Raw genomic sequence first — 22759 nt, forward strand, 5'->3', positions numbered from 1 at the left:
ATGCGGAATGGTTTCGCGTGTTGTTTTTGCACCACCAAATAATAACTACACAATATGCGGCATAGCTGCTGTTTTCTAACTCAGAGAGAAGGCTATGCCCAGATATTCTTTTAACTTGTAGGATATCCTGATGTTATGTTTCACTAATGACTCAGAAACTTCCAGAAACTAAACTACATTTAGACTGGGTAAACTCGTGACTTTAATGCCTTCCGAAACGGGCTATTCTGTCTGTGACAGTGCATCTATTGTAGGCTATAGTCTTTTGCAAACCTTTATTTAACATTGCGAATGGGCAGGATACGTGCTTCAGAGCAGCTAGAACTGTGCAAGGTGACTGCTGCAGTTTTCAGCTCAGTCCTCCTAGATAATAAAAACAAAAAATATATGCCGACGAGAAAGTAAACGCCGTTATCTTTTGATGGATTCCCTTTGGGTGCCCGGTTGAGACAGTTTAATTTTCACACCCAAATCAATTCGGTTTTAAGTTATAATTTCATTTTATTATTTTTTTTATTATTTTGATGTTATTGGTCACCGGGCCTATTCTTTTGATTGGGATATCAAGGAACTCTCTGGTGTCGCCGAAACGGCGATGTGCTGTGGGCTCTTTACGCACGGCACCTATGTCCCTTCCATCTTCAGTCAGACTCAAATCGGACGAAATCAAGTAGCTGAGGTTAAACTGTCGTAAATACACGACCGAAATCGAGTAGCTGAGGTAAAATAGACGTAAATACTCGGGCGGATATCCGGGCACTCACATCCGGCAGCCTACTTACATTGGGTTGCTACAAGGCCTACCGGTAAACCACCATGGTAACTGGGCCTAAAACCCATAGACGTATATCACATCTGTTCTAAAACATAGTAGCCTAAGGGATCTTTAAGGTCATACATAGAATATTCCTAATGTTGACATAGAAAAAAAGATACTCACCCTCATCAACAGGTTAGTGAGCTCATTAGGGTCAGTGACAAATAAGGGATTTGCACAATGAAAAATTATAAAATGTTTCAATACATTATTTTAAACATTTCCATCAGGTTTTTTTTAAATGTATTTCTTTTTTTAACAAAATGAATGTCAGGTGGTTGCACCTATCTAAAATGACAAGTATTGGGTATTATTTTCAACTACACAGAATAAAAGCTAGGATAATGTTTTTAAGTATTTTGTGAGTTTATTTTACATTTTTAACTCTTTTCTACTAACACAAATCATAGAAACACAAAAAAGTGCTGTCACATCTTTGACCCTATCTCAACAGGTACCTAAACCCAAGCACGGACGGACGCGCGCACACGCACGCACACACACACACACACACACACACACACACACACACACACACACACACACACACACACACACACACACACACACACACACACACACACACACACACACACACACACACACACACACAGCATATGGACTGATCCCATTTATTCCTCAAAATATGTTTTAGGTGTCTTCTGCTGACTTGTTGCATAGGCCACATCAGGTGATGCCATATATACAGCCGCTCTCTAAATGACTGCGGATTTTGGACTGGGACCGATGTCGTTTCGACCCTTAACCGTTATACACCCTCCAGTTGGCGGGTCAGCAGTGATGGCCAGGTCACTGCCCATCGGCTCTAGGCCTCCAGCCCCCCTCCTCCCTTTTAAACCACAGCCAACAAGAGGCTCGTTCTGCTGCCTCCTCAATCCTACGCACACCTGCCTTGCGATCTTTGCCTGCTACAAAGAGTGTAGTGAGCACCGACCATATAGACTGTGCCGGAAACCCTCTACACTCCACCTCCATTGGAAATAGCCATGCTTGCCAGCCCTTCTCCCTGCACTCCATGAAGAGCTCTTGATATTTCAGGCTCTTCCTCTCATGGGCTTCATCACAGCCTTCCTCCCAGGGCACTGCCAGTTCTGCCAGGGTGACCTTCACAATCTTAGCCTGCTCTGGATGGCTATGTCAGGCCTCAAGGTGGTCTGGACAGTGTGGGGAACGCAGTCTGTATTCTCTCGTAGTGAATTATGTGATGAGATCAATGATACAGTATATAGACCTCCTTGGATGACATGTATCCAAATTGCACCAGGGTTTCTCTCCCATAGGGGGCACTGTTGAACCACATCCCCCAGAGCAGTGTGCTCTGACATCCTTCACTTGTAAAATCTCACTGAATGTAGGGATAAAAGGACCAGTTGCAAACAAAGGCCAATTCATGACTATGGCTTACATGCAGCAGAAGTTACTTTTTACGCCTGTTCAACTAAACAATTAAAAGGTGAAAAGCAACCATTTAGGGATTTCTGGTGGGTTGCAAAATCTGTTCGGCCTAAATCCTGGCTTCAGCAAACAAAATAAGTGATAAATGAATCATTAACAAACCAATGTGTGTGTGATGGCACTAAAGAACATTAACAAAGTGGGTTCAGTCAATTATTACTTCTTTCTACTAATCACCTTCTCCTTATTAGGCTGTCTTAATATCCTTGTGGTAACTGTCAAGTGTTCAGTGCTAAGACCAATTTCACATGTTGGGACATGAGAAGTGTGTAATGGATCTGAGCCACTGGCTGGTGTTTTGTTGAAATGGGCTTCGTCGAAATGAGCAGTAGACTTTTAACATTGCCCCAACCTAGCCCTAACCCTCCTTTTGTCATTTGCCATCCTTTTGTCATTTCCAACAACAACTCCACAAAGTTTCATCAAAATCCGTTCATAACCTTTTGAGTTATCCTGCTGTGACAAACAGACAGACAGACAGACAGACAAACCAGTGCGACCGAAAACATAACTGGCGGAGGTAATCATACATGTGAATACAGGTAACCAATATGAAATGATTACATTGTACGGGCACATGTTCAAGGTTTTGTGTAAATGGTGCTTGCTCTCCGAGACCCCCAGTTTGGGAACCACTATCCTAAACCATAGTGCTTTATAGCTCAGCTCGATGGGAAGGCCACATTGACACTGTGTGTTTGGTAAGCACCGTAAGTCATGTGGGAACAATGACAGTAACTCTTCTCTGTTGTCCATCCATTTAGAAAAAAAGTAGACTGGTCCCTCAGCTGCATGTAAGACAAGGGACACACAGCACACATAATTGTTACTCTCCATAATGACACCGGCTGCCAAGAGGCCATTCTCCTTGTTGTCCCAGGCTGTCCCTCTGTGGTACAGTTGGGGGTTTGGCAGACTGACTATCGGCTCTATTTCATGGCACAACAATGGCTTAAGGCAGGGCGTTTCAGCCACATTTGGACTATTGAAATTCACAGTGATGTGACTAGAATTTGTTACCTTCGCAAGGAGATTTTAAGAAAAGAAAGATTCTTCACCATTGCGAGATGGTGCGAATTTTGACATTCTAGCTTCTAACTCCACAAAAACAAGGCAGGAAAACTTGATTTTAAAAAAAAAAATTAAATGTTCTATCGTCTGCACTCTGAGTGCATTTCTAGTCCAATGCATCCTAGATTGGAATTCATGACTGACTTTTTTTTTTTTTTTTACAGTCTAGGTCGGTTCTGTTCCCTGTAGGCACTGTAGGCTAAGTGGCCTACTGCTGCTTATGACTTAAATAGAATTCACTGGGTTGTCAGCAGTCCTCATAAAGCACTTAATCTCACTCATCCATATATATATAATTACAATGGCATACCACACACAGAGGTTGGTAGGCCTTCGCAGCAGAGGTCCATGATTGTATTATTTTGTTCAAAAAATGTAAACATGTGCCCAGCTTATGCCACAACATTCTTAGCAAAATGTTTTAAAAGATCACACCAATCATTCATCAATTGGTAATTGTTACGTAACAGAGGAACTGTTGTGCTCTTGCGTAACGCAACAACTTTCTTCTTGCTGCTCTCTCTCCTTTCACTCCAGGCGAGTATGCGCAGTGTCATCATGTGTCCGCCATTGAGAGGACTCGCGATCAGGGAAAGGGTCAGAGTTGCTTCGACTGTCGATGGCTGCACGTTTCGCTCTCTCTGGTCGTTACCATCTTTCGAACTCTGATCGTTGTCTTTACCACCATCAAATTATCTGCTGTGTGGAGGAAATATAATCTTTCTCTGCTGTGAATGATTTGTCACTCTCAAATTAATGGAATCTGTTGTTAGTATCATACGGATATATTCATTGCGAGCAGGCTATCAGGCAAAGTAAGCCAGCTAGCTAGCTAGCCCTCAGCATTGAGCTTGTGAGTTAGCTAGCTGACTGACTCTGGTTGGCTAACTGGCTAACCGAGCACGAACTGAGCCTTGCTCGGGGGGGCAGTGTGCCTGCAGTGCAATTTATGGATCCAAGAATTGCTTGGTTTCAGCCAGAACAGCGCGGACCTGTTAACAGCTTGTGGATGCAGATTTGGGAGACAACGCAGGGTCTGGGAAATTTGTACTTCAACAACAACTACAGCACGGGAGCTAGCTCGTCAAGTCACAGTCCGAAATCCAACAGCAACGGGGCTACAAGTAACGTGATCACGACCGAAAACGGGACTCCCAGCACCACCATCGGCCCAGGCGTAAGTGGCAGCAGCGAGTCCAGGAATCAGGGGATGTCTACTTCAAGGGCCGATAGTGATATCGTGGAACAACGGGACTTCATTCCTTTGGAAACCAATAACAACCAAAACAACCGATCCGTCGGAAGGGGCGGCGGCGGAGGGGTGCTTGCTGGTGGGGTTGGGGTCTGGAGGGGGGACATCGCCGGGCACCGTAACAAGAGGAAAAGAGATAATAAGGCAAGCACGTTTGGATTCAATAGCATCCAATTGCTAAATGGATCTGGAGGAGACGACGCTGATGGCTGCGCCTATACGGGTACGCCTTGGAAGACCCGAAACTATTCCGAGGGAATCATTGGGTGAGTTCAGCTATCTGGCTAATAAACTAGCTCAGATCCAGCCAATATGCCAGCTAGCGCAAATGCATCGCCTAGCATCATCGCCTCTCAGTGGCTAACTAAATGTTTCTGAGTAGTGATTCATGTAGTGGGTTCTACTGCAGCATATTCAGATGGTACCTAAAGCCGAAGATGAGCATCGGCGTGTCACCTACAGCTACCACATTTCCACTGTGAGGGGACACTAGTCTAATGTCAGTGATCTGCTGGCACATTAGCCATCTGCCTGCTAGCTAGCATACTGCCCTATGGATCCAGGGGATGGCCACTTGTCATCAATTCAAAGCTAACTTTTTAAAGCATCGTGTACTTTAAATCAGTCAGTCATCTCAGAATTAAGACATTTAGATTTTTGTTTTCTAACTTGCTCTGTTAGTAAAGCTCTTGCGAGTAGCTCTTGAATATATTCTGTAAACATGTCAAGGATGCAAGCTGTTGCTTTGACGTTTTGGATTGGAAGCTTGTGGATAATGTAGAGTTAACTTTAGACATTTTTGCCTGTCATTCCACTAGCATTACATATTTGGGATGCAGACGCCGTACTCGAACAGTTTCGAGTTTCGGTCAGTATTGAGCACTTTAAAATGATTTGTGAGTTCTACGGTGAGTTAACTGTAAATCCATGGCCAAGTTAAGAGTCCTGTTTAGTTTTTAACCATATTTGGCATTAAACTCTTATATCATGATTGTAGCTGAAGGTTTGTAAAACAAGTTTGCTCCCTGAAAACATTTTTGTTCTGACAAAATTTCTCATAAAGAAATGACTGTTTTTGCAAGTATAACCACACAATTTTCACACACATCACACTCAGTCGACGTTGCCCCTGTTATGACATTCGTCAAACTTTTGGAATTTGGTATTCTTGTTCTGCTGTCTGTCATTTAAAGACAACTCCTAGTCCTATTTGCTGACAACATTGATCAGTTTCTCATGTCGCTTCCCTACTGTTCATACTAGTGGCAGTGGCATTTAAAAATGAACTGAGGGTTTGTTCAAGTGCTTGAGGTGTTGGTTGAGAGGTTTTTTTTTTCCTTTTTAAGGTGGAAAGGATAGATAGCCTTGTCTGTCTCTCTCAACATGTGCTCAGACTTGCAGTGCCCCGAGCAAAGTATAAGGCATAGGGACTGATCCTCATTTAGGCCTGTAGTAAGCTTCGAACACAGCGTTTATATCAGAGCATTCTTTTGTGATTACAGTTAAGGCTTCTAGGTACGCTTCAGTCACTGGCCCAAATCACATCCACTAGCTCCTCCAGCTTCTTGTCAGCCCTGAGGAATTAGGCCCAAGTAGGCTGCATTTTAAACATGCATATTGGGGGGGGGAAAGATGCACATTGTACATCCAAGATCCCAGAGAACAAAATTGGAATTCAAGCAGCACATACAGTAGTTAAGCTTACACACGCACACACGTACAGCACAGCACACCACACATTTATTAAGATCTTGAAGCGTTTCATTGTTCATCAGCTTCTCTTTTCTGTTTGCTTCCTTTATCAAAGCACTTGAAATCGGAAGTTCATTTGCATTTTAATGTCCCCACTTGTCTTCCACAAAGCGCTTTCTTTCTTTCTGCTGGTGTGCTCACACGTCTCTATTGCTTGTTGTGAGCACAGTCAGCAAGGCATGATGATGTCGTTGACAGGTTTTGAAATTTGAAAAAAAAAAGAGAAATGTAATGAAGATTTTAAAAGGACTCATTGTTTGCTCTCAGTGTGTTTATGCACATTCCAGTATGTGCTTGGTTATCTCAAGGGGATTCTGTGTGTGTGTGTGTGTGTGTGTGTGTGTGTGTTAGTTCGTAGCCATTTCCATTTGTGGATTTCTCATTTCCTTTGTGTGTGTGTGTGTGTGTGTGTGTGTGTGTGTGTGTGTGTGTGTGTGTGTGTGTGTGTGTGTGTGTGTGTGTGTGTGTGTGTGTGTGTGTGTGTGTGTGTGTGTTGATGTAACTCTTTGACCAGCCCCACTCCAAAGCTCTCGTGTGCGTTGGGAGAGAAAGAAAAGGTGTTTACATGCTGCACACGCTGACAATGTTCCAGCCCTGTTCTCCCCTCAAAACAAACCCAAACCCAGCCTCCCGTTTCAGCCCTAAGAAACCCGATCAGGGGCTTTGTGATGTCACGGGGGTGTAGTGACCAATCAACGGCCAAGGGACTGAGGGAGTTCTGCTCTGCTTGTGAGCTCGTGCTCCTTCCAGAGTGTTGTGAAAGACGAGGGATTTCCTCTGTAATGGGGGCGGGGGTGGGAAGGAAGCCTATGGCTACTTTTGTGTGGTGCTGCTTGCTTTTTTAGGTTGCTTGAAAAGTAATGATGCCTAATAATAACCTTATAAGCAAGGTTTTGTAAAACTCTCCGCTTAATGCGCTTACCTCTTTTTTTTTCGGCCAATAACTTCTCAGAGTATTATTTGTAGACACGGGAACTGTAAGTGACTGTTCGTTTCCCATTAACGTGTCAGAATTTTTTTTTTTTAAGAAGTTGTTTATTTTTGTGCATTAGAAGAAGAGGCTTTTTTTGTGTCTTCCACACAGAGCAGTCATCTTGGGGAAAGTGGTGTTTGGTGGACTTCGGTTTCAGCTGTCTTCATTCCCCCAAATTTGTATCAGTAGATTAGTGGCCTAGCACATCTGGTACACATTTGAACCAACTGACTGTAGGTGAGGTTAACTGATCAGTACCAGTCAGTGTGCCCACCGGTGCAGGTGTGTGTGTGTGTGTGTGTGTGTGTGTGTGTGTGTGTGTGTGTTGGCACACCATGCACAGTTGACTTTGGTCACCGTCCAGAAAGTATGTGTGCAGTGCACATGTGTATATACACAGAGTGGTAGGCGAGTCTAATCTAGCTGTTGAGTGAGGAAGCCCACATGCCATGGCAGTGAGTGTGTCAGTGTAGAGCCTTGGCAACACGTGACAGTCAGGGAACCTACTGACATTTAGACTGCTTCCTGTTGGCACGCCCATCAAGTGAGGTTGGCCCCCTCCTCGAAATCATTCTCTCCTCCTGCTCCTGTCTCCTTTTCATCCCCCTCTCCTCTCTCTTTCGTTTTCTCCCTCTGCCTCTGTTTTTTTCTCCAATATTTATTTTGACTTTAAAAAAAAAAAAAAAAAGCTTACTTAAAGAATGTTACAGCAAAGTCTAGCCTTCCATTTCACCCCCGTCTGTCTTTCTTGTAGTTCCTCTTCCCCTGTCTATTCTTTTGAAAAGACATTTTCAAACATTTTTTCTACTTGTAGAATTAATAGCAATTTCTCTCTATCCAGTTATGTGAGCAGCTAGGTCTGTGTGCGTGTGTGTGTGTGTGCGTGCGTGCGTGTGTGTGCGACGCGTGTGTGTGTGTGTGTGTGTGTGTGTGTGTGTGCGCCATTCAGCATCATTTTTTGTGACAACAGCCTCCATCCCCCCACTATCCCCCTCAGTCAGGTCCTGTCACTTTACTTTATGGTGTAGCTCTGCCACTGTCAGGCCAGCGTAGTGCATCCAGACAGCACCGCCCTCCCTGCCAGCAGCCTTCATGTAGGATAGTGTTTCTCTCAACGGGGGCGGTACAGCCCCCCAGCGGGCGTTGGGGAACCCAAGGGGGGTGTTGAGAAAGATACAACTGAATGGGGGCGGGGCTTAGTCCCCATTGGGGGCACTAGTCTATTTTATTTTTCAATACTAAGTGGGGCGTTGGCAGGCTTAAGGTCAAGGAGGCAAGGAGGTGATGTAGGAGTAGAAGGAAGATGAGCTGCCTGAGGTACAGCTAGCAGTTTGTGCCAGAAACACTGTGCATGAGACTAAACAGTCAGGACTATAAGTTGATGGAGATTTTTTTTGTAGCCAAGGCTTTGTGTTTTGTTTAGTAGGCTGGTTACTGGTTAAGCCAACCCTTCGTTCTTGGTTTAATTTTGTACAGTGTCTGTCTGGCATGGGTCCACTTTGACGCGGCCTTCCTCAGAGATAGAATCTTGCTTAACCAATTAGTGTGCAGAGTGCAGACTCAGACGAGGTGTCTGTGGGGAGGACGTTCACTAGTCTAATGCGTTTAAGTCGTAGTACGTTTGTTGGCATGCTTAGACTAGCCAGGCTAAATGTGACATGTCACAAGATGTTAGCCAGTGAGTGAAGGCGAATCCAATCCTTTTAAACTTTAGCAGCCTACTACGCTCAGGAGTCAAACATTTCTCAGTATTGCAAAGACAGACCTTCAATGACGTATATTAGGGGCTGGTTTACCGTGTGTGTCCGTGTGTGTGTGTGTCCGTGTGCGTGTGTGTGCAAGCACGTTCATGGCTCAAGCTTGTCTGACAGAAAATTATGAACAGAGAATTGAATGTCAGAATCTATGTCAGAGAATTGAATACGAGCCACCTTCTCTGTAGTACTGTAAAAATTGTCTCTGAATTTACTATCTTGAATCCTAAATGGAAATATATTTCCAGTGGAGAGCAGAGCACAAGAGGGCTTTGAAATGCTCATTTGATTAATGTTTGAACTGCGGGCCTGCGTGCGGGCCTGATAGTCAGGTAGTTTATTGCCTGCGCTGTCAAAAGGCCCATCTTTGGTACTGGCTGAGCAAGCAAGCAAGCAGGGCCTGGGAAGGGAAGAGACAGACGTTGACTAGGGCCGGCTGATGCTCTGCTCTGAGTGACTCACAACATACCAGAGAGCATGCTTCTTGGTGTCTCTTTTTGGACCATTCTTTCATTGACTAGCAATGTGGTTATTAATCATAGGAAATTATATCCTTTAAAAAAAAAGAAAAAAAACTTCTGTGACAGAATTCTTCAAAGGCTTTTCCATGACTCATCTCCCCGCTGGCTTGAGTGGAATCAGTGAATACACAGTATTTTCAGACTGTGCAGCAAGCACATTGTCTTGTAGCCTAAATAAAACACTATAAAAAGCCATTTCAATGCAATTAATACATATTTTTTTTATTGTAAGACCTCATCAGGACTATTTTTGGATATACAAATGGACATATAGCATTTTGGAAGAGTTCTTCAAAGGATGGCTAGTGAATGGTTATGACAACATGAGGGATGTTGATTGTTACTAAGCGGCCTTCTAGACAAATGTGCTACAGAACCATGTCAGGTCAGCTAAGCAGAGGGGAGAGAGACTGACATCAAAGATCACAGTGGCTGCCGCACCCTGGTGTCCTATTATTTTTTATCACCATTTCCTAGGTTGGTGCGTGCATGTTCAGGGGCTTTAAACATGGGAGAGAGTTTAAGTGTGTGTGTACGTGAAGACGATAGGCTTACATATCTCCAGACGTGTTCTCTCTATGGAATGCTGCGTGTTTTTTATTGCTGCTCTAAACACAAGGTCCAGACCACAGCCTGAGGGAATGGAATAGAAGTGTGTGTGTGTGTGTGTGTGTGTGTGTGTGTGTGTGTGTGTGTGTGTGTGTGTGTGTGTGTGTGTGTGTGTGTGTGTGTGTGTGTGTGTGTGTGTGTGTGTGTGTGTGTGTGTGTGTGTGTGTGTGTGTGTGTGTGTGTGTGTGTGTGTGTGTCAGAGAGTTTGTGTGGCTGGCCGGCCTGCCATGTTCTGTGTCTCTGCACATACTGGCAGATGTTTATGTCAAAGCTTTGGGATGGGTGTCAAAACACTTGCCGATTGGCTGGGGGAAGACCGTTCGTCTTCACAACAGAGATGTGAGTGAGCACTGAGGTGAAAGCAGGCAACCCCAGCCCCCTGCTCCATTCACCTGAGCTCATATTACCAGCACAGTATCCTTCCCCATCTCATCTCATCTCATCCCGGCCATCCCCAACTCTCGGCTGCCTGAGAAGAGAACTGGCCGAGGTGTGTTTGTGGTTACCGTACTAGCCAGTGCCTCCATGCTCTGCTGATAAACAAAAACACCCAAACAACAACAAAGAAGAAATCAACAGTCTACTTTGATGGGATCTGCCAAGTGACCAGATCACCTACCCAAACAGCCACGACGCCCCCCTCTTCAGAGCTGGAAGGACCCCTTGCAGCGCTGAATGTATACTTCTCCCAGGCTGAAATGCCTGTAATCTGCCGCTACCTCCCCGCTGACAGTACGTCTTCTGCAGCTGCAGGAGAAGTCTAAAGAGAGCTTTAAGCACTAGAACATTGCAGCACATTTAAACCCCGATTAGGCCTTGTGACGTTGTAAGCTTGCGTCTGGTTCTTCTCGGTGTGTTTAGTGTACATATCGTGTGTTGACGTCGTCATGCCGTTGTTGTCTGTGTGTGGACGACGTGTGTGCCGCCGTGGCGTCTGATTGCAGGCCGCCGGTGCGTGCTCCTCGTTTAGGCTCCTGACTGAAACTTGGGCAGCGGGTTATTTTGGTCCCTGATCCTGCTGCAGTATTTATAGGCAAGTGGCTTGTTGCATCCTGACCAGTCCCAGTCAGCAGCAGCGGAGGTGGAGGTGGAGGTGGAGGTGGAGGTGGAGGTGGGGGTGGCGATGTGATGTGAGGATGGGGATGGTGACATGAGACGTGGGAGGGGGATGGGGACATAACTATATCTCCACTTACACGGTTTTCAGGTCGACCCGGCGTATTGTATTTTCACAATATTTTGGTGAAATAAACCAAATAGGAAAATGTTTTTTGCATTTTGTTCCCATATACTGTAAATGTACCGAATAGTGAGCCGAAAACCGAGGTATGTACCGAACCGTGATTTTTTCTTTTATACCGCTATACTCCTACTGGTGATCAACTATGCTTTTGGAAAACGGGTCCCAGCACTGTGCCCCTGCCGCCGGTTCCCACACCAGTTATGGTCGCATCTTAAGTGCTTAGTTACCTGAGATCCACCCATGTTCATAGTGGTCTGTGGTGGATATCTGAACTGCTGACGCCTATGTGGTTGTCATGGTTCGCAGAGGGAAAAAACAAGTCGTTTTTTTGGGTTCGCATGGTGAACACCAACTTTCCATTTTCTAAGCGCACATGCTTGTGGTGTGAACACGCCAGCCGGTTCGAGATTAGGTGCCGGAACGGGCACCAGCACGCTTCTCTGTCGGCCTGAACGCGCCTTTTGAGGAAAACGCTTTGCAGGAGATATACATCAACCCAATGGCCACGGAGTAAACATGTGATGTTTATGAGGCATGATGTGCACGTACTCTCCAGGTCTGACACATTAACACACGCACTCGCATGCATCCGTGCACTCACAATCATACACTTTCACACTTTCTCTACGCACACACGCATCATGGATACACACACACGCATCATGGATACACACACACACACACACACACACACACACACGTGTGCACACACACAAACACACACTGTACACACACTCGCACACCTTTGCCCACTTGTGCCTATCTGCGGCTTTGATAAGGCCTAAACTCTTGCCATTGCAAAACACACTCCTCCTGCTGACAGAGCAGATGGCCCTCATGTGTGTTTGTTTTGTTTTCCTCTCCCTGCTTTTTTTTATTTTTCTCTCTCTCGTCCTCTTTTTTCTCCTCCGCCTCTTTTGGTACAGATTTTTTTGTTGTTGTTGGGTTTTTTCTTCGTCCCTCCTCCTCTCCTCCCCACTCTCTGTAACACCACCACACCCAGGCTTTCAAAAACCACGGCTCTGTCCTGTTGTTTATTTAGCCGCTTCACTTTGGGCTCTGCCTTCACACCACTGCGTGTTTGTATTTCTGTATAATTGTGTGTGTGCTTTCGTGCGTGCGTACATGTGTTTGTGTACATGTGTTTTGTATGTGTGTGTGTGACTTTGGGAGAGCTGTCGCATGGCTCCTGTTTAAATATTCAACCCATTTTGTTCTCTTTTTTTCTCTCTCTGCCTCTTTTGAGAGAGACACACAGACGCACACGTCTTTTTTTTCCCATCTTTTTTCTCCCTGCTGAAAAGCGTCAGGATTGGCTGTAGGCATCTGGGCAGCTCGTGCTGTGCTGGGCTGTCCTGTCCCGTGCTGAGGCGAGCTTGAGCTTGTGCTTGTGCTGCTCCGCTCTGCTCTGCTCCGCTCTGTGCAATATTACATAATCTCCATATGATGAAGGCCTGTGTTTGTGCCTGTGTGCAGGCGGATTATATGATAAGGCAGCCAGCAGATCTGTATGTTCCTACAGAGACATTAAAGCAATGGCAGAGAAACGGCATGGGTTGAGGCAGAGGAATAGAGAGAGAGAGGGTGAGCGAGAGAATGGGGAGTGAGAAGTAGGGCTGTCACAATATTCAATAAGTCAATATATCGTTGGCCTACAATATATCTTTTTACAAGCATGATCGCTTCTTTGGCCACCTTAAGTTATAGTTTTGCACGCTTCTTTGTTTTACCCAAGAGACTAAATACCGATAGGTGCATTTCACTCAGCACAATGACACAAAAGCGTTGGTGTACTTTCGATTAAAATCAAAGACACTGAACATTTTGTCTGCCTTGTCTGTCTATCTATCCATCTAGCCATCTCCCTACAGTATCTATCTAGCGGCCCCTGCCGCAACACTTTCAAAATTAGATTTTTATCCCATTGTCATTATATTATTTGAAAATGACCATGAGAATGACAATATTGTGTGTGTGTGTGTGTGTGAGTGTGTGTGTGTGTGTGTGTGTGTGTGTGTGTGTGTGTGTGTGTGTGTGTGTGTGTGTGTGTGTGTGTGTGTGTGTGTGTGTGTGTGTGTGTGTGAGTGTGAGTGTGAGTGATGGGGATACGAGTGCTCATCAGGTGTACTTTAGGATTTCCTTTGGCTGGGTGACGGAGCAGTTGAATGGGCAGCACCACGCCTTTAAGCTAAAGTGTGTGTGTGTCACGTGTTGTCGTGTTAACCCAGAAATGAAAGTGAGCTAGTGTTGCAGTGAGTCACTGGTGAAGTCCAGCCCACCCCACTCTCAGAGCTGGGAAACGAAACTTATCCTGTCCCCACTGCCCTGCCTCTCCACTACAGAACAAGGGGCCTCGCCATCGTGTGTGTGTGTGTGTGTGCGCGCGCGCGCGCATAGCCACAGATATCAGGTTGTGTGTGTGAATATTGAGCCTGCCTACTGTTTTTATGCACGTAAGAGTGTGCTGCTTGCACGTGAGTGCCGCCCGTAGCACTTGAAATAAAAATTAGAAAGAGAGATTTGTTTTCCTGTGCAGATGCCCTGACAGCTTTTATATTGCTCATTATCAGTCCTGCTGTGTGAGCACATTGGACCGTCTCTCTATCTTCACCCTCTCGCTCTCTCTCTCTCGCTTTCTCACACACACACACACACACACACACACACACACACACACACACACACACACACACACACACACACACACACCTTTTGTGGTGAAATGTAGTTGGCAGGTAGTGTGTGCTTGGTGCTTCTCTGGACTGCCTCCCGTTTCTCTTCCTATTTCCTCTTCCTATACCTATTTTCTTCTCTCTCTCTTCGTCTGCCTGCCTGCCTGTCTGTCTGTCTGTCTGTCTGATGGTCTCTCTGTCTTACCGTCCCTCAGTATGGAAAGGAAGCTGGCAGGTTGTGTGTGCGTGTGCTCGGTGCTTCTCAGGAGTGCCTCCTGCCTGAGTGAACTTTGAGCATCGCCTTGCTGACAGCCTGCCTGTCCTTTGTGCTTTGAGCTGTAATGTGGACGGTGTGTGTGTGACTCATCATAGTCCGTGGAAGATTGTATGTGCACGTGTGCTTGGGAGGAAGAGAGGGGGGGAAAGAAAGTGTTGGTCCTGTGTGTTAGTTTGGCAGGCGTGGATAGATGGCGAAGTACAACTCTTGCTCTGGCCAAACTGTCCCAAGTTTGGAGTTCTCAGAGGGTGAGCTTAACCAATGACTTAAATGCCTATGACACTGTTTGACGCTAAAGTCAATCAGATGCCTTTCAGGTCCACGATGGTACCGTGTCAATGCCTTAATATCGTCCCATTGAGCTGAAATACTTAAGTCGATTTTGATCGGGGTGGGGGCGGATTTGAGATGGAAGAGATGGCCAACTTGGCCATGCTGACTTGGTTGCATAGTATTTTACTGCGTCTTTGGCAGAGTCTCGCCATTTCTGCTCAACTCCGTGAGGTCACACAAGGGTTTGGAAAACCTTCAGATTCGCCCTGCCACCAAACCAAAACGCAGAAGAACCAATCAGGACGATTGTGGGATTTTCATAGGTGTGACGTAGTCAAAATTGAAACGTAGTGGCGGAGGGGAAACAATGATATTGATTCTTTAACTGTATTCAGCTAAAGAAGCAGCTCCTTGAACTTGTCAGACAAGTGCTTCCCCTATCAAGTGTAAGGAGTTTTGACAAAATCCACACCTTTTTGGAGAAATATAGGCCAATGGCAAAGCTCCAATTGGTTGTTGTGAAGCAAGACGGAACCCAACCATCTAGCGAGAGTCTGATGAGGAAGAATGGGCATGGGCATAGGCATAGAACTAGTCAGGTCGGGTTATGGGATGGCCCAGGGAGAGAATGAGGAGCACGGAGAGCAAAACAAGAAGCAGCAACTTTGCGTTGTCAATCCATTTCTGCGAAGGGGAGATGCAAAGGGTATGTCTAACTTCCCTTCCCTTCTCAACCTTTTATGAACAAATGCCCCTCTTGACCTCATCATAAGCCTCCCAACGCCCCTCCCTGAGCTCATCATAAGCCTGCTAACGCCCCCCTTGGTTTTGAAAAAAGAAATACACTGCTGCTTCCTTCTCAACTGTGGGTGCAGTTTTATTAATAATACATGTGACCGAGCAATGGCGGCATCATAGGTCATGTCAATATCTCTTGATTCCTGCTCCCAACCCCCACCCCCTCTCCTCTTTTTTTTTTGAAGCGCATAAAAACCATGTTTTTCTAAGAGTTGAAGACTGCACGTGTGACAAATAGAAACACTTGAACTTGGGCTAGTAAATTAAAGCGCTGTGCCTGGACATGTCAGAGTGGTGGGAGGCATAGGGTTTATTCTGCGAAGAAAAACCTGTAACAACAGTACGGTATACCTTAGCTTAACTAGTCAATGATCTACATGATGACAGCAGTACGCTTTGGAACATGGTGTTCTCAAGTCTTGTTGCATCGACTGTAGGGTGACTGACTTGCCGGTTTGTCACTCAGCCAATGCAAGAAATGCTGACTATTTTTAGCCGTATCATGCACTTGTTCAGAAGTTTGCGCTCAAAGAAAGGACTTCCAGACAGACTGCACGAGTGCATGCATGAGGCCCTGTATGCAGTTCTGTTTTATCCGGTTGTTTGAGGGAGCGTGTGGGCTCGCTGTGCGTGTGTTTATGTGTAAACGCGAGTGTATTTTTGTGTGTGCATGCACGTGTGTGTGTGTGTGTGTGTGTGTGTCTGTGTGAATAAGGGTTAAGGTGTGCACCTGCTGCTGCTGCTGCAGTCCCTTTGCCGTGGCTGTTGACTGTACTGGGCGTGTTCATGTTGCAGCTCCCCTTTGTTGCAGTGGGGGCATGCAGGCAGGCAGGCAGGCAGGCAGGCAGGCAGACTGGCAGGCAGGCAGGCAGGCAGGCATGCAGGCAGGCAGGCAGGCAGGCAGGCAGGCAGACTGGCTGGTAGGCTGGGCGTGACTGAATACTGTCATTGGGCCACTGCAGAGAATGTGCTGTAGTGTGTGTGAGCGTGCAAGCATGCATGCATGTGTGTGTTTGTGTGTAAGAGAGAGAGAGAGAGAGAGAGTATACGTGCATGCATGAGTGTGTGTGCGCGAGAGCGTACATGTGCGCGCGTCGTCTGGGTTGTCTCTTTCATGTACAGTTCTTTTTTTTTATTTTTTTAAGATTTACATTTCTTTTGGTCTTTTAGACTTCATTAGTGACAGGACAGTAGAGATAGACAGGACACTTTTTGTGGAGAGAAGGGGGGGGGAGGGGAGCGGGGGGGTTAGGTGATGAAGGACCCGTGGCACTGTTTGGCTGTTCGCTGGTTCAGCAGCCCAGTGCCCCACCGTTAGAGCCACGGCAGGGCAGCAAGGCAAGGCACTTCTTCTAAAAGTTCCACTCTGTCGGTCCCCTTAAAGTCCAGCTATACAAAAATCAGCAGAGAAAATCTGACACTCTCGTCACCACACTATGCTGTTTTGTTGCTTTCGCTTCCTAAGAAGTGTGAATGACTCTGACGTCACAGGTGCTGGCACCCGCAGACTGTTTTCGGTGTTCATTTGTTCACTAGCCCATATAGTGCTAACTGTGCACATGACGCCAGTGTGTCAAATTACACGACTCGTTTCTTTATATAACAATGCGTCGCAGTAAGCTGGGTTACTCCATGCTGATGTGCCTGTAGCATGTCATTCATTGCCGACTGGGACCCGCACACCCATACACAAGTCCTTAAATCCAGCAGCTCTCTACTGTAGCATAGTGCTGTGTGATGATTAGCCATGTGTCTCTCCCCTCGGACACCTAGACTGGCCTCTCCTCTCCCCATCTCCCCCATATGGGGATGATTCTCACGAAACATACAACAGAAGCTTTCTGTCAACTGCATTTTTTCCCTCTCCTCCATCTCCCCCTTACTGTCATGCAGCAGCTCAGTTCTCAACTGCAAAATATTACAGACAGACAGCTCCACCCCCCCATCATTGACATAGGTATGTTGGTTAGGAGGACACAGTGGAAGCATTTTCTAACTACGATTTATTCATTATTTTTTTTTACATTTTTGGGGGGGAATGCTGCTGTTGTGACGAGAGAGGAGCAGCTTGCCCTGTGGAATGTTGTGGGTGGCTGAAAGTGTGGGATGGAGAAAGAAAGAAAAAGAAAGAAAGAAAGAAAGAAAGAAAGAAAGAAAGAGAAAGAAAGAAAGAGAGATGGAGAGCGAACTGCAAAAGCAAGGGAGAGGAGAGAGTGAAGCTGAGTAGCAGGCTAGCAGCGTGGAGAAGCTCATTAATCTCTGCATCCTCCTAGGGACAGGTATACCTGCCACCGCACCGCACCGCACCACTCCCTGTCTGGGAGCTGCGATGGAGGGATGAGATGTACCCCTGTGCTTTTGGAGGAGTCTGGGAGCTGGTGTGTGTGTGTGTGTGTGTGGGTGTGTGAGATGGTGCGGTGTGTTTTTGGAGAAGGAGGATGCTGCAGATCTATGGGCGTGACCGTCGCCTCCTAGATATTCCAGCTGCACCCCACTCTCTTCTCAGGGGGCCACACTGAAGCCACATAGTTAAAGGATGAGTTTCTGCTCTAGTGGAGCACCAAACTCTTCCAACTGCTAAAAAATAGAAGCCGTTTTTAAAAACAAAAAACCCCACATGGTTACGTTTAGCGAATGTTATTTAAAATCACGAATATAACCAAGAATGTATTATGCTACAGTATAAGGGATGAACAAAATAAAACTGAATTGTAATTATGTTAAAGGCTATAGCATGAAGCTTAGGTGGGCCTACAGATTTTTTGCCAGAAACACCAGCCTGTCAGTGTCAACATGTTCTTGCGTCAAGAATGCCTGAAGGCAGGTCACTATATTGCCCCCTGTGTGGTCACGATAAAAATCGCAATTTAAAAAAAAAAAATTGTCGTCATGGCCAAAATCTTGAGTTTTCAATGAATTTCGACTAATTGTGCAGCCCTAAGCGCCGGTATGTATAAGAGGCGCGGGTCGAGCAGTGTAAGGCGCTTTGAGGGAGGCCTTCAGCCAGGCTCACCTGACTGGACTGACTGGCAGGCGCTGGAAGTATTTTGTTATTCCTGTCGTGTTTGAAGTGGCCGCCTGCCGGACGCCGTGCCGTGTTTGCTTGTTGCAGGGCGAGTGTTGACTGTGGAAGTAGCGGAGGCGTGTGCTCAAGGTCCCAGTGACCAAATGGAGCAGAGCAAGGTGACCTTGCCCCCCCTCCAACACCACCACCTCCCCACCCTCCCCTCGAGCCCCACAGCAGAGAGCAAAGGCCAATCCTTCAGAGTACATACAGGGCACGTGCGGCAACAGCAGCCTTGCCCTACAGTCGCTTGCTCTCTCAACACACACACACACACACACACACACACACACACACACACACACACACACACACACACACACACACACACACACACACACACACACACCTTTCTCTCTTATTTCCGTCACCCCTCTCCTTCTCTGTCCCTCTCTTTCTCCCTCTCTCCCTACCTACCTCTCTCTACCTCTCTCTCTCTGTCTCTCTCTCTCTCTGTCTCTCTCTCTCTCTCTCTCTCTCTCTCTCTCGCTCTCTCTCTCTCTCTCTCTCTCTCTCTCTCTCTCTCTCTCTCTCTCTCTCTCTCTCTCTCTCTCACTACCTCTGTCAGGGTCCCCCTGTGCCTCTGCAACATGTTACTGGCTGGAGAATGTGGTGCCCTAGGATCAGTAACAGGAGAGGGAGTTTTCTCTGCTCCTCATATAGGCCCTCGTGTGCGAATGACAGAGAGCTGAGCTCCACGTGTGACGTCGCAGTAGCACTCACTCACTTACTCACTCGCTCACCCACCTGAGAGCTAAGGAGAACTTAATTGCGGGCATACGTGTGAAAGTAGTGGGGAGTTTGTGTGAGTGATTAGTTTTACTTTGATTGTTTTCTGTGGGACACCTCCTATTGCCCGAGTTAAGCTGTGAAAGGGCAGGGATTAAAAGAAACCGATAAACTGTATCTGCTGCCTACGTCATCCTTTTGAAGTGGCTACCGCTCGGCGCTACATTGGTTCTCCTCTCCTCAGTCCCCCTGTGCCTCTGCAGCATGTTACTGGCTGGAGAATGTGGTGCCCTCGGCCCAGTAACAGGAGAGGGAGTTTTCTGTGCTCCTGATATAGGCCCTCGTGCCAGAGATGATGGCGGATGACCGAGAGCTGAGCTCCACGTGTGACGACGCAGTAGCAGTTGCACTCATTCACTCACTCACTCGCCGCCTGCCTCCCTTGCCTTTCTGCCTGGGCCTTTTAAAAACGCTCCTGGCCCTGTCCCAGCCAGGCCAGCCAGCCACACAGCTGTATATCTCGCAGACACCCAGAAATGAAGCTGCCTCTTTGGCAGATGACTTACGGCCGCGTGGTGCAGAGTAGGGCTAGCAAGTGCACGCCTCGTGGATACATTTAGTGAGTATTAAGAACATACATTTAATAATAATCCTTACTAAATGTATCAATTGTATTATTTTTAAGAAGATATACTTAATAATATTAATAACATTTGATGCATTTAGTCATGAATGTGGGTAGCAATTTGGTGTGCCCAGGCACGGGTGGCATATTAGGGCATGTGGAAGTGGAATGTGTGTGTCTTTGCCAGTGTGAATCATCGGAGCAGTGCCAAATTGGCATGGCAGTGCAGCCATGGGGTCCAAGCCTGGCACCAGCCTGGGGGCCCTGGGCAGTGCCAACAGGCCCTAGTTGGCATCAGCGCTCTGGGAAGAGAGAGCGAGTGAGAGGGTTAGTGAAGAGAGCCAGGACTTCTGTGCCACACAGGAACTCTGTTCCAGATCGTGATCTTCCTCATTCCTTGAGCGAGTATTTTCATATTTGTTTAAGCGAGCACATCAACAATGACTAAGACGGGTGGTGTTATGATTGGCTTAGTAGGCCTAACTTTTTTACAATTTTTAAGTATTTCTGGGGGGCTTTGTGCCTTTATTTGTGCCACGGTAAGGCCTTGTAGGCCTAACTTACCTTCTCTTTTTTCCATTGAGGGTTTAGTTAGGTATACTGTGTTCTGGGAATTTTGCAGTATGCCGATTGAAGAAGGTCAAATACTTTATCGGTAGTCGCTTCCCTGTAGCAGGGCTTATAAGCTCTTTAAAAATGTCAGCTGTTAAATGTCAGTGAGTTGCTTCAGACCGCCTGTTGCTAATCCTTTAACTGCATTCGCAAGAAAACATCGGCATAGTGGATGATCTTTAGCAAATTGTTGTATTTGTTGTCATTTGCATATACCAATGTTATTTGCCATTTATGACCACAAACTCAAAGGCTGTGTCTAGACGCATATGGCCTTTTTCTCTTCTTGAATGAAGGAAGCGAAGGACAGCACTCTTCAGATTTTGTCTGGCAATGGCCATCACACGCTTAAGAAGGGTTCTGCCCAAAACGTTCGTGGGCGAATAAACAAAGAAAAAATCAGAAGAGTGCTGTCCTTCGCTTCCTTCATTCATTTCTGTTTTATTTAGCACCCAGTTAAGAACTGTTACAATATTTAGACGATAGTGTGAGCGCGTCTTCTCCACTTTTGAAGCTTTTTCTCTTCTTGCCTGTCGTTGCAGTTAACAAACGATGCCATTGTGGTGCCAAGAAAAGTGGCACTGCCTGTTGCCTCATCTACCAATGTGAGAGAAATGTCTGGTTCTTTGGCTCGAGTCTTGGAAGTGACGCACGGTCTACTGTGCGCTGAGATGGCGGCCCTGATGTTAGACGGTTGTTTATCTCGTCGTGTGTTTATGACTGGGGACGTTGCGCTGGCCTCCCGCTTACCTCACGCTGAAAACTCTTCATCTGGCATCGGGCCCACCAGCCAAAGTTTGGTTGGGTCATCGTCACTGCCTTCACTAAAATGGACATTTTTTTTCCTCCTCAGCTATGGCAGTCTTCCCAGTCACTTGTCATTTCATTCCCTCTGTTTATCTAACCAACTCTCTGTCACCCTCTCTTGCTAGCTCATTTAAGTGTTTTTTTGTTTTTGTACATTAAAAAGGTGCATTTATGATCTAATAACTCCAGAGGTTTAATATTTAATGTACATGTTTAATGTATGTATGTAATGATCTAATATAATCTTTCTTCCTCCTCTCTCTCTCTCTCTCGCTCTCTCTCTCTCTCTCTCTCTCTCTCTCTCTCTCCTTCTCTCTCTCTCTCTCTCCTTCTCTCTCCCTCTCTCTCTCTCTCTCTCTCTCTCTCTCTCTCTCTCTCTCTGCTTCTCTGCTTCTCTGTCTTTATTGCTATCCTCTTCTCCTTCTTCTATCTATCTCTCCTCCTCACCCTCTCTCCTCACCCTCTCTCCTTCTCCCCTCCCTCCTTCCTCTCCCTTTCCCTCCTCCTCCTCTCTCTCCTCATCCTTCTCCTCCTCCTCCTCTCCCTCTCTCCTCCTCCTCCTCCTCCTCCCCTCCCTCTCTCCTCCTCCATCTCTAGTCTCCATGAGGAGATCCAGGACTTCTATGAGTACATGTCTCCACGTCGTGAGGAGGAGAGTATGAGGCTGGAGGTGGTGGATCGCATCAAGCGGGTCATCAAGGACCTCTGGCCCTCCGCTGACGTAAGACCCCCGACACCTCTACACAACACGCACACGCACATACACACACACTACACAGGCACACACACTACATGCAGACACACGCTACACGGACGCACACGCTACACGGACGCACACGCTACACGGACGCACACACTACATACACACACACACACACACACACACACACACTGCATACACACACACACTATACGGGCACAGACGCTACACTCACGCACACGCAGACTCTACGAGCACAGACACACACACACATGGACTCTATACGGGCACAGGCTCATGTACAGCTCCAGGCCACTTTATTAGAATAGCATGAAAAAGTTGATTTATTTCCATAATTCCATCAATAATGTTAAACTGTCATGGATTATAGATTCATGACCCAGTTTTTTAACTATTCCAATCATTAAATTGTTTATTTTTACATATTTTGGTCTTCCAGCTCAAAAAACCCATGAATTGGGGAATTCGCATCATTAGAATATTGTAATAAAATCACAATTTTCTTCATCAAAATTCATTTCACATCAGTGCACATGAAATCAGTTGAAATTTGGTACTTTCTACATAACATGCAATGTTCAATACTTGGTTAGGACTCTCTCTGTCTTAATAACGGCCATGATGCGTTTAACATTGAAGTCAATGGCAGAAACAGTGAATGGGAGTGATGGAAGGCCAGATATCCTTGATGCTTTGCTGTCAGCTGTTCTTGT

The 22759-nt window shown here is 46.3% G+C and overlaps 1 protein-coding gene across 1 annotated transcript in view; it reads left to right on the forward strand.

Moving 5' to 3' along the window:
- The first annotated feature begins 3895 nt into the window (after window positions 1-3895).
- Window positions 3896-22759, forward strand: part of tent4b (terminal nucleotidyltransferase 4B) — a 40714-nt gene continuing 21850 nt past the window's right edge. The window contains exons 1-2 of the mRNA XM_063188550.1: window positions 3896-4882; window positions 21923-22046. Coding sequence (XP_063044620.1) covers window positions 4314-4882; window positions 21923-22046 — 693 coding nt within the window. The 5' untranslated portion in view covers window positions 3896-4313. The remainder of the gene's footprint in view (window positions 4883-21922; window positions 22047-22759) is intronic.

The sequence above is a fragment of the Engraulis encrasicolus genome, chromosome 22 (assembly GCF_034702125.1).
Source record: "Engraulis encrasicolus isolate BLACKSEA-1 chromosome 22, IST_EnEncr_1.0, whole genome shotgun sequence".
In the NCBI taxonomy this organism is placed as follows: Eukaryota; Metazoa; Chordata; class Actinopteri; order Clupeiformes; family Engraulidae; genus Engraulis; species Engraulis encrasicolus.